This window comes from Neolamprologus multifasciatus, chromosome 2 (genome assembly GCF_963576455.1).
Source record: "Neolamprologus multifasciatus chromosome 2, fNeoMul1.2, whole genome shotgun sequence".
Classification (NCBI taxonomy): domain Eukaryota; kingdom Metazoa; phylum Chordata; class Actinopteri; order Cichliformes; family Cichlidae; genus Neolamprologus; species Neolamprologus multifasciatus.
Window position 1 is genome coordinate 25,637,696 of NC_140440.1, and position 12,161 is coordinate 25,649,856.

The window sequence follows — 12,161 nt, forward strand, 5'->3', positions numbered from 1 at the left end:
GACATGACAAGACAAAGGGGAGGCAAAACTCAACACATTGGTATAGTACACAGACTTTCAAAGTAAAACAGGAAACATAACAGACGCGGACTTGACTAGGGGATACAGTTGACAGAGAACAAAGAGACACACTGGAAGAAAAGACTGTACATTAAACAGAAGTAACACAGAACAATACCAAAGAACTAGAACACAATAAATGTCAAAGAACTAAGGAGCCAGCAGTACTGGAGACAGAAATCAAAACCAAGAGAATCAAAAAACATCATGAAATCAAGGATAACTAATACAAACAGAAAAACACTGAGTCCACTAATCATGTCATAAGAAAATAAACTGCTGATAACACCTTTACTTGTCTTGTTGCTGAAATTTCTTGGGAGTGGTTTAAGTGTGGAGTTGGACTGGCATTTTGGGTCCCGGTTACCCCTAATACTGGCTAATTACAGTAATGTCTGGTGTTTGTGTTAGACTGTAATCCTACAGCAGGATACCTCAATGCCAATACCTCAGAATATTTTGATGATATTATGCACTGTAGGTGCATAGTATCACATTCAAAGGTTTTGAAAAGTTATTATGAGAAATATATTTCTGAAATTGTTCCGGGTCGTAACAATCTACAAAGCTAGGTCCTCATGGAAAGCCTCAGCTAGTTCATTATAGACAGGAGAAACAGAATAAAGATCAGGTGGATCTGGAGATATGGGAAGATCAGAGGTGAGAGGTGGGGTTGCTGATCTGAAACGGTGTGGGTGACAATGTGGACTCCAACATCAAATGCGGTATTCCCCCTCCAATTAATGCAGGGATTATGAGATCCTAACCAGAGATGACCTAGGACCAGAGGAGTCAGTGGAGCTTCACAGAGAGAGATGAGAGGAGAGAGAGGGGAACAAGGGAGCGTGACAGAAAGAAAACACATCTGCAGCAGACAGGGAGCCAGAGAGGACTGAGGGACTGTGACACTTTCTTCTGTATACATCCTGTAAATGGGCACTTTAGAAACAGTTTAACTAACATTCATGTCTTTGCCTGTGGGAGACTGTTCATTTTACAATAAGAAAATCAATGTATAAGTCAGTTTCACTTCCTGTGGTATAAATGTGTTTGAGCATAAATGTGTTTGAGCATAAATGTTTAAAAAGTTCATTTTAAAACTAAAAGTGACATTAATAAGGCACTGTCTTGGAAGTAAACTCATACAAATTGAGCCATTCTCTGTCCTGTGTGAGGCTTCTGTGATGTTTGCTTTGTCCACTTTTAGTTACTGAAACAGTATCAAAGCCTTTAACACTGAAAATGCACAAATGAATATTGGATGGTTTCCTTTACCCTGCATTGTATAATTATTATTTTACTTTGCAGAAGAAGATAAGGAGGAGGTTTCAAATGAAACAAAGGTAATTGTGATGTATTTCTTGTAAAAATGTTTATCCTTCATTGAACATTAACAGCTTGGATAAGGGAAGTGGAAAACAGTTCTGTTTAAGAATTTGCTTTGTTACAGTTTTGTCCTTTTCATCTTTTTACATTAATGGTTCTTAGTACACAAACAAATACAAGTATTTGTTTTCTCAGGATGATACAGGCACTGATGTTAAACAGCCAGAGAATATGGATATCAGCACAACATCAGGAGGAAATGCTGAAGCCAAGCCCCCAGGGTCATCCCCAAATCAAGAAAAAGGTAAAGTGTTAATGACGCTTCATTTTCCCAGTAAATTATAAACTGACAGAAAAATATCCGAGATTCAATTCTATTTATGGTTTTACACCATGTGATAAAATGCAGGAAAAAAAAGACTAATTACACTAATGTCCGGTGTTTGTGTTAGACTGTAATCCTACAGCAGGATACCTCAATGCCAATACTTCAGAATATTTTAATGATATTATGCACTGTAGGTGCATAGTATCACATTCAAAGGTTTTGAAAAGTTATTATGAGAAACATATTTCTGAAATTGTTCCGGGTCTGAAATTCTTCCGGGTCGTAACAATCTACAAAACACAATGCAACAAGGGAAATACTGCTCCAGGGAGGAAGGTAATTCACATATCCACAGCACAGCAAAACGCGAGAAGTAAGGCGGCCTTCTTCCACTTGTCCCCCTCCCTATTCCTCAGCAGGTGATAAGCATTGTCGAGATTCATTTTGCTGAAAATAGGTGGTACCTGTATGAGAGTAGAATGTTTAGACAAACGACATAATCTGCTGGAGGAGGGGGGCAGCACTGGGAAGGTTAAAGGCACAATCGTATGGTCTGTGAGGGAGGAGAGAGAGCTAGGTCCTCATGGAAAGCCTCAGCTAGATCATGATAGACAGGAGAAACAGAAGAAAGATCAGGTGGATCTGGAGATATGGGAAGATCAGAGGTGAGAGGTGGGGTTGCTGATCTGAAACGGTGTGGGTGACAATGTGGACTCCAACATCAAATGCGGTATTCCCCCTCCAATTAATGCAGGGATTATGAGATCCTAACCAGGGATGACCTAGGACCAGAAGAGTCAGTGGAGCTTCACAGAGAGAGATGAGAGGAGAGAGAGGGGAACAAGGGAGCGTGACAGAAAGAAGACACATCTGCAGCAGACAGGGAGCCAGGGAGGACTGAGGGACTGTGACACTTTCTTCTGTATACATCCTGTAAATGGGCACTTTAGAAACAGTTTAACTAACATTCATGTCTTTGCCTGTGGAAGACTGTTCATTTTACAATAAGAAAATCAATGTAAAATTCAGTTTCACTTCCTTTGGTATAAATGTGTTTGAGCATAATCTATGGAACGCCAGAACTGCCATAATGAATTAATTAAATACACCATTAAATAATTAATTAAATGTGGCAATAATTAATTAATTAAATGTGTAAAAAAGTTATTTCATTAATTATTTCCCATTTTAATTAATTATTTCCAATTTTAATTAATTATTACAAGCTAGAAATTTGTATTGGATTGAGCACATATTGACTTGGCTATTTGGTTCTACTTGAAATTGCAGGAACCTCAGAGAAGGACATCAGTGGAAAAAAGGAAAAGGTAAAAAAAAAAAAAAAAAGTCACTGTTTATTTAAGAAGGTATTAAAGACAATTTACTTTATTATACTGTTTAACAGTAGAATTTCTTTACATAGACTACATGTTTATTTGCTTATTTACTGCAGTCATGGAAGGGTTCTGAAGATGGCAGAAAGACAACGTCACATAAAGAAACAGACCCTTTTGTCAGACTTCACCTTCAAGACAAATTTCAGCAGAAGTTGTCACCAGCAGATTTTCTTCAAATATGTTCTCCTCTGAAACAGCACCATGTGACATCTGAGAAAGATATAGCTCGCATTTTTCTATACAGGCTGATGATGTTAGATTACAAGGCCAGATATATTCCTGTCAGATCAGACAGTCCTGAGGGGACACATCCAAAGCCTGTTCAAGACAATGAGACCCCTGAGAATGATTTCAGTGATTTGGATGATTTATTAAGGAAGAGTACAGACAAAGATCACACAAAACAGACTAATTTGCATCCAATGGACGTTCAGATGGCAGTATTTCACTGCTCAGACAGCTTCCTTAAACAGATGATGATTACAAAGCTCTCTCAGTGTCAGTATGCCTTACCTTTGCTTGTTCCTGACCCAGTCACTAAGGAGATCAAGTGTCCTCTGTGGACTTTCAGACAAATAACAAAAACCTGGACGGTAACTGAAATCAAAGATGGCTCAAACATTGTCTCGACAAAGAGTGTTCCAGTCTGCAAAGCTAAGACACCCTTGGTATCATTTTTCCGCCTGGGTTCTCTGTCAGTGTCTAAATCTCAGCTGATGAACACTTTGATCAACGACCGTCACAGCACCTTCTTCCACAGAAACTGTCCAGGAAGCACCAAGTCTCGCTATCTGATGGATGGCGTGGCAGAGATTGCCTGGTACTGTCCTGCTGGAAAACCAAATGATGCCTTCAATGACTGCATTGCTTTTTGTAATCTTCATGGTGATGCTCTGTCGATTGAAAAACAGCGTGACATACTTATTGAAAAATCTTCCATCAATATTATTCTTGTTGCATCTTTGCAAAAGCATGAAGAAAGCAAGGTATTTATATCAGGTCTTCTTAAATCTCATAAGCCTCTCATTTGTCTCTGTTCTGATGACAGCTATAATATTAAGAACAAAAAGGCAAAATACATATTTGGTCTCAAGGACAAAAGCCAGTCAGATGTATCTGAACATCTGACACAGATCATTAGAGAAGTTTTATCTTTGCTAGATGGTTCCAGCTTGAAACCATCTTTCCACCTTGAAACCATGACTGAGCTCTCTGGAATCAGAATGGATGAAAGTGACCCAGCCTGTGAAAGAGGGAAATCTGCTGTTAAGAAAATTATGGATCTCATTACAATGGATAACATGGATGTCTCAAAGATCAAAGATGAATTCCTTCCTTATCGAGGCCATCTGTGGCATCAGTGGAGCAAAATACACAAAGAACTGTATCATCTGAAAGGAAATGTTGAAAAGGAGAAAAGTAAAAAGCAACAAGAACTGAAAACCATACGTCAGAAACAATGTCATGCTTCCTGCAAACTGATCGAGTTGTTCTTTGAAAGTCTCTCAACATTGCAACCACTTGATAAAAAATATTTTCTGAAATGGATTCAAATCTTAATGGATGCCCTCTCCACAGATGATCTTTCTGTCATTCTCGAAAGCTATAATGAAAAGTGGTCTGAGGTCTTGGCTTTAAAGAACAAATCTGACAAATCGGAAGTGTTGGCCTTGACAGACAAGCAGAAAAAATCTGACTTGTTAATAAAAAAACAAACTGAGCTTGAAAAAATATCCAAAAGACTGCAGTCTGCAACTTTTGGTTTGGAGCACATCTTCAGAGAAATGGGACAGATCTATGAAGCTCATAGAGCAATAGAAGGAGAGAGCAGACACACTGACTGGTCTAAATACCCTGAGCTGGCTGCACAGCTGATGATATCAGGACACCCGATGGAGCTGATGGATGGTGATGCAGGTCACGTGCCTTCAACATGGATCTCCAGTCTTTTAGAGGAAGTCATCAAGAAACTGGGGGACCAGAGTGTTTTTGTGTTGTCAATTTTGGGCCTACAAAGCAGTGGAAAATCAACAATGCTGAACACCATGTTTGGATTGCAGTTTGCAGTGAGTGCAGGCAGGTGCACCAAAGGTGCCTTCATGCAGCTGCTCAAAGTATCAGAGGAGATGAAGAAAGACTTGAAGTTTGACTATCTTCTAGTGGTCGACACTGAAGGACTGCGCGCTCTTGAGCTGGAAGGTAGCATCACTGGTCGCCATGACAACAAACTGGCAACATTTGTTGTTGGTCTGGGAAACCTGACACTGATCAACATCTTTGGAGAGAATCCATCTGAGATGCAGGACATCCTGCAGATTGTTGTTCAGGCTTTCATGAGGATGAAGAAAGTTCAACTTTCTCCCAGTTGTGTGTTTGTTCACCAGAATGTTACAGATGTTGCAGCAGCAGAGAAAAACATGGATGGAAAGAGACGCCTGCAGGAAAAACTGGACCAGATGGCCAAACTAGCAGCTGAACAGGAGGATTTCAATGCTGACTGCTTCAGTGATGTCATTAAGTTTGATGTCCAAAAAGATGTGAAATACTGTGCCCAGCTATGGGAGGGCAGTCCACCCATGGCTCCTCCTAATCCAGGTTACAGTGAGAGCATCCAAGAAGTGAAGAACACCATCCTCTCTAAAGCTTCACAGTCTGATGGGATCACTCTCACACAATTCAAATACAAAATCCAGGACCTGTGGAGTGCCCTCCTCAATGAAAACTTTGTTTTCAGTTTCAAAAACACGCTTGAAATTGCAGCATACAGAAAACTGGAGATCCAATACGGAAACTGGACCTGGGCCCTGAGGAGCAACATGTTGACTATTGAATATCAACTTTATAACAAAATTGAAAATGGAAATGTTGACAAGGTGGAGGTGAGCTGTCTTAAAAAAGAATCAAATAGAACATATGAAACAATCAGCGAAGAAATGACAGCATACTTTGAGGATGATAAAGACAAAGAAATCTTTGCTCAGTGGAGAGGCCGATTTGAAACCAGAATCAGAGAGTTTTATGAGGAACAGGTGAGCACAGTGAAAACAAAACTGGATGAAGTTATTCAGCAGAAGAAGGCTTGTAAAAAGATGGATGATAAGAAGAAAGAGTTTGAGGACAAGCTGCTACAGAAGAGCAAAGAGCTCGCTCAGCAGCTGAAGGATAAGGCCAATGATGAAGAAGAACTTAACAAGCAGTTCAGCTCTGTTTGGAGTGACTTGGTTAATGAATTAACAGCTGATATAAAACCTGTTGATGACATCAACCTGGAAGAAGATCAGTTTACTATCCTTCGAGAACTTGGTTTTGAAGAGAGTTTCACAAATGAATGCAAACAAAATGGCAGATACAAGAAAATATCCAGCATTAGTGATTATTCAGATTATGTAAAACAAACAAAAGTTGTTCAAATGAAATTGTCATTAAATGCATTATCAAATGAAAACCAACAACAGATCAGTTCACTCATTGAAAAAGCTGTAATTGAGTCACTTGATGCAATCAAAAGCAAGCCTGTAGCTACAAGAGGCTACAAACTAACTTATTTGCAAGAAGCAGCCAAACAGGTAAAACAAGAAGTCGACAATTTTCAGAAGGAGGGGAAATGTGCTTTGAAGAAGACGTTTACAGTTGATCTCATACTGTATGTGTGTTCTAAATCAGAGAGTTGGATTCTAGACTCACAGAAGAAATTCAAAATTAACAACGAGCCACTGACTTATTTAGAAAGCAAGAAAACACAGTATTACAATGTTTTTAGAAGCTTTTGTGAAGGAAGCTCATCTGCTGTTGTACTTGGGGAATTGATCTGTGAAAAGCTGAAAGCTTCCACTGTTGAGGCTGTCTGTAACAAGACTGCCATTGGTCTGGCTGGAGAGATGAGGTGTAATTTCCCAGCATTCAATGGGAACAGGCTGAACCTGGAGAAACATGTGCTGAAGTCACTCGCTGAGAAAGAAGACTTTGATGATTTCATCACCTACATCACAAATCCAAGAAGCCAAACAGAAGCTTTTATAAAAGCAGAAGTAAAGAAATACATCTTCACAGATCTCAGAGATATACTCAAGAAAAATACTGAAGATTTAAACACATTTGTGAATCGAGCTTTATTTACAGCAACACAGAAAGTCCAAAATCAGACAGGAGACATAAACATGTGGCTGAAGGAATTTTCTAGTTTGCTAAAAGATGAGCTAACATTTGAGACCATTAATTCTCAAAATTTCAGTGACATCAATGATTTTGAGTTTCTGAAGGAAGAGATAAAGAAACGATTTGATTCCATCACTGAGCAAACTAGCAGCCTCTTTTTGGACAAACTGAAGGAATCCAGGCTGAAGCCTGATGAAATCCTCATTGATCAGCTGTGTAGGTGCTGCTGGGTAACGTGTCCCTTCTGTGCAGCTGTATGTACTAACACCATTGAAGATCACAGTCCTGATGACCACAGCGTCCCTTTTCATCGACCTGTGGGACTCAAAGGATGGCACTATAGACGCACAAAGGAATTCAGCATCAATTTCTGCACAACAAATGTTGCAAGCGGTCTCAAATTTCACCCTCATCGGGATTCAGAGAAATCTGTTCGCTATAAACAGTACAGAACTGCTGGTCCAGAGTATGCTAACTGGAGAATCACCTCTGATGACTCTAAACTGGTGTACTGGAAATGGTTTGTGTGTCGATTTCAAGAGAAACTGGAAACGCACTACAAGTTCAAATTCCAGGGCAGTGGAATAATTCCCTCTGACTGGATTAAAGTCTCTAAAGCTGATGCCATTAAAAGTCTGAATGAAATGTGTTAAAGGGTCTAGAAAACAGGACTCTGTTGAAAATGATTATACTTTTTACTTTTACATCATAAGGCATGATTAATGATCAATAAAACAGATTTTGTTCATTTATTTCCTGTTATAATCCTGTTTCATATTTACAAAGTTTCTTCCATGTGTTTAATTTGTTGAAATGGCAGGTTAAGGTGCTTTCTTTTTGTGTAATAACAGCTTAAAATTTAATAGAAACTAATTGAATAATACAGCAAAGTATAACCGCATGCAAATCATACTAGAGCAAAAAAATTCTCATCTGACTTTTCATGTTGTTGATGTTTAAGGTCAATGCAAATTGATTTATCCATTTTATTCTCTTTCTTGTTTTTTAGTAGTATGAAATATGTAAACTAACATTTTTCAATCATTTGAATTTGTTTCATGGATTCACAGTAATGTTTTTAATCATTTTATTTTCACATGTTCAGATTATGATGTCTTATCACTTTTAGATATTAATCTTAATGTTGTCTAATTGTAAATTTTTAAGAGTAAGAAGATGTTGGTTGAATTCTTTCATTTAAATAGTAATCCATACACAAATTTAGAGCTCATTAAGTTTGTTTGAACAGTAATGTAAGTTTGGTTAGACTTGTTCTTGGTTTTATTTTAACTACACTGCTCGTGAGGCTACATTCCTTAGGGCTATGCCTGTAACACTCTGCCTATTGCCCTAATATTAAATAATTTTTTGAATAATAATTTTTAAACATACATAAACAAGTAGAGGTGACATGGGCCGCGAGATTGGGACACAGGCATTAGAGCCTCTTAATGCGTGTTTTGTTTGGGTTTCCACTGTCGTGGAATTACCAAAAATAGAGAGGGCATAGCCTAACATATGAAACAGGAAAAGTGTAATCCCAACACTGTGTGTGTGTGTGTGTGTGTGTGTGTGTGTGTGTGTGTGTGTGTGTGTGTGTGTGTGTGTGTGTGTATCAGGGGCGATTCTAGGATCAGAGCTTTGGGTGTGCTGAGCACCCAGAGAGCTGCCCAGCCAGGCAAAATAAACTTTACACGTCACGATGAGACTTCTTCCCTGTCTCTGTCAGTCCCTGCATCCTTAAATGTCTCCAGTTGTCCCAAGTTCTCTATGACTGTCTCCTTGGTGCATATAAACCCCTGTTCCTCCCTGTCCTTGTCGTCTGTTGTCTTCGTCTCCGTTATCAGTCATCACAATTTTACCATCTCTGTGCAAGTCTGCAAATTTCTTTATTAAATCATAAGATTCTTAAATTCATCAAGTCTCTGTGCCTGGATCCTCATCACAAAACATGACATCACTGTTTTTGTCACTGTACATTTTAACACAATTTAATCCCCAAATTTTGAAAAGTCTGTAACAAAACCATCAAATCTGATAAAGTTTATTTAAATGCTGCAAAAAAAGAATGGGTTGGAATAAAAAAAATACATATCCTAACCTTAATTGCTGCGGGAGAATAATGAATGATGATCATAGTGAGTAAAAAGTAAACTGACTGCATTTTTTGGACAGAGATTCACTTTTAATGAGTATGTATTATATAATACAGATACATAAAAAATACTCCCAAAACAGAATAGGTTATTACAAATAAATTATTACAAAATATTAATAAAAAAAATATAAAAATGGAGGCAACTTTGCCTGTGGTAGAATGTATACAATGTATGAAAAAATCTTTACTGCAGACACTAATTTGACTAGTTTAATAATACTAATTTTGTGTTGTAAGATTTATGAGTTTCATGCTTGGTACTTGGGAGAGCTTGACATTTTTATCAGGTGGTACACACTGTAAAAAGTTTGAGAAACACTGATAAGTGTATGTGTGCTTTTGGAAAACATTTAAAGCTGCTGTGGCACACACACACCGGGAGTTATAAGGTTAATGGGCATTCAGTCAGCATTCAGTTAGCTAGTTAGTATCCATTTCAAACAGGACAGTGGTAACAACAGCAGGCTACAGACAAATTTAAGTTTTAGATTTTAAATAGGCTGTATACATTTCAAAGGGAGCAACAGGACGGTCAAATGTCGCTGATTTTACTACAGAGCAGGACGGATTGTAGGGTAGCAAGCATCGTCGAAAAACAAGTTTTCAACACTGCAGGTTACCTGGGTGTAATGTTTTTCGGCTAAAAAGAAACATGGTCTGACTCCTACCTAACTATATAAAGAGTAACTGCAGGTTAGATGCAGCTAACATGTCCTGTTTTCAACCAGGCACTAAGGTTAGGGAAACCTGCAGTCAGCTGAGACTGAAGAAGTCACTTGGATGAGTGACGAAACGTTTCTCCCACTGAAAACGCTACATCCAGATGAACAGAATCAACCTTTTGGGATCAAATCTAGGAAGTTAATCATATTATTGTAAATCTTCATCTTTAAGCAATGATATATTTAATCTCCAATTTTTACTTGCCAGAATGATCTTCTTATGTATTAGTATTAAAGATACAGAGCATGATCGCTGACAGCTATAGGGTGTATTTCAGTGAATGAAATGTCACTCAACAGTGAGCTGCCGACTAGGAAATAATTGAGACAAGAGTAGGAGTGATGGACATGTGAGAAAAAAGTATATTCCTTACGGTTGGGGTGAAGGGAAAAAGTTTAAGAACTTTTTGAGGGAACACCATGCATCGCACCTCATGTACTCAGCTCATGTACGCAGCTCATGTACTGCTTAATTATATTTGGGACTGCCAGTTGCGCTGAGTTCCTGCTGTATTGAGGCTGTCCATTTCTTCAGTTAAGTTAAGTTAAGGTCACCCCCAAGAACAAGTGAACATTCTAGGTGTTCAGAGAGTGCACTAAACAACATGGAAGAATGAGGAGTCATCAACATTTGGGCCATATATACTTACAATACATAACTTTTTGTTAAATATAGATAATTTAATAATTAGAAATCTACCCTCTGGATCTATAACTGTGTTGAGTACTGTGCAATTAACATTTTTATGTATTAAAATTGCTACTCCCCTTTGCCTAGGGTTTAAGAATAATAATAACAATAATAATAATAATAATAATAATAATAATACACATACTGGATGTTCGTTGTCTCATCCTGGACAGTGTCTCTAACACTCACTAGTGTTGATAGCCCAGATCTTGTTCTTGCCATTCAGCTGACTCCTCTGGATTTGCCTGACCCGGGGCAGGTATTTGGTGGTTACGGCTTTCCTAGCAGGTTCTTCATGGTTTTCATTTGCCTGGTATATCATGGTTATCTTTTCCCAGGTACTTGTAGCTGTCCTTGATGTCTGCAATGTTGCCTTCTGGTAGTCCCCTTAGTTTCGACTACCATCCCTTTCTTTGTTACCATCCAACTACACTTCTCCAGTCCGAATGACATTCCGATGTCGTTGCTGTAGTTCCTTGCAGTGTGGATCAGTGATTCGATGTCTTGTTCACTCCTGGCATACAGCTTGATGTTATCAATGTAAAGGAGGTGACTCACGATTGTTCCATTATGTAGTTGGTATCCGTAGCCAGTCTAGTCAATGATCTCACTGAGGGGGTTCAGGGCTATGCAGAACAGCAGCAAGGACAGAGCATCTCCTTGATAGATCCAGCACTTGATGGTGACTTGTGCCATTAGCTTACAGTTGGCCTCTAGTGTTGTTTGCCACATTCCCATTGAGTTCCTGATGAAGGCTCCAAGGGTCCTGTTGATCTTGTATAGTTCCAGGATCCATGTGTGGGGCATTGAGTCATAGGCTTTCTTGTAGTCAATCCAGGCGATGCACAGGTTTGTCAGTCTGGTCTTGCAGTCTTGGGCAACTGTTCTGTCTACCAGTAGCTGGTGTTTCGCTCCTCTGGTATTCCTGTGAATTCCTTTCTGTGCCCCACTCATGTATTGAGCCATGTGTCTGTTCGTGCTAGCCACAGTGAGGCCTGACAGGAGCTTCCATGTGGTACTGAGAAAGGTTACTGGCCGATAGTTGGATGGTACTGGTCCCTTCTGGGGGTCCTTGGGGATCAAGACTGTCTTGTTGTTAGATCTCCCCGTGTCTTTGCTCCTGTGTCTCCCTCTGTGTATCTGTGTTCATATAGCTCTGAGTTCCTGTGCCTTGTTTCCCCTCGTGTTTTATTCCATGTTTCCCCAGCCCGTTATGTCTGTGCCCTCTCTCTCTCCCTCCTCTCTGCATCTGTGTTCTTCCTGTGTTACGTTTAAAGTCTGCGTCTTGGGTCAGTATCTTCAGTTCCGTGTCCTCCCTGTCTCG

At 39.2% G+C, this 12,161-nt stretch overlaps 1 protein-coding gene across 2 annotated transcripts in view; it reads left to right on the forward strand.

The window, feature by feature from the left end:
* The window catches only part of LOC146524470 (interferon-induced very large GTPase 1-like), a 57,927-nt gene extending 49,105 nt beyond the window's left edge, over positions 1-8,822 (forward strand). For both annotated transcript variants that reach the window (XM_085179630.1, XM_085179620.1), the window contains 4 exons: positions 1,369-1,403; positions 1,582-1,690; positions 3,005-3,042; positions 3,168-8,822. In XM_085179630.1, coding sequence (XP_085035756.1) covers positions 1,369-1,403; positions 1,582-1,690; positions 3,005-3,042; positions 3,168-7,919 — 4,934 coding nt within the window. In that variant the 3' untranslated portion in view covers positions 7,920-8,822. The remainder of the gene's footprint in view (positions 1-1,368; positions 1,404-1,581; positions 1,691-3,004; positions 3,043-3,167) is intronic.
* Positions 8,823-12,161: the final 3,339 nt, after the last annotated feature.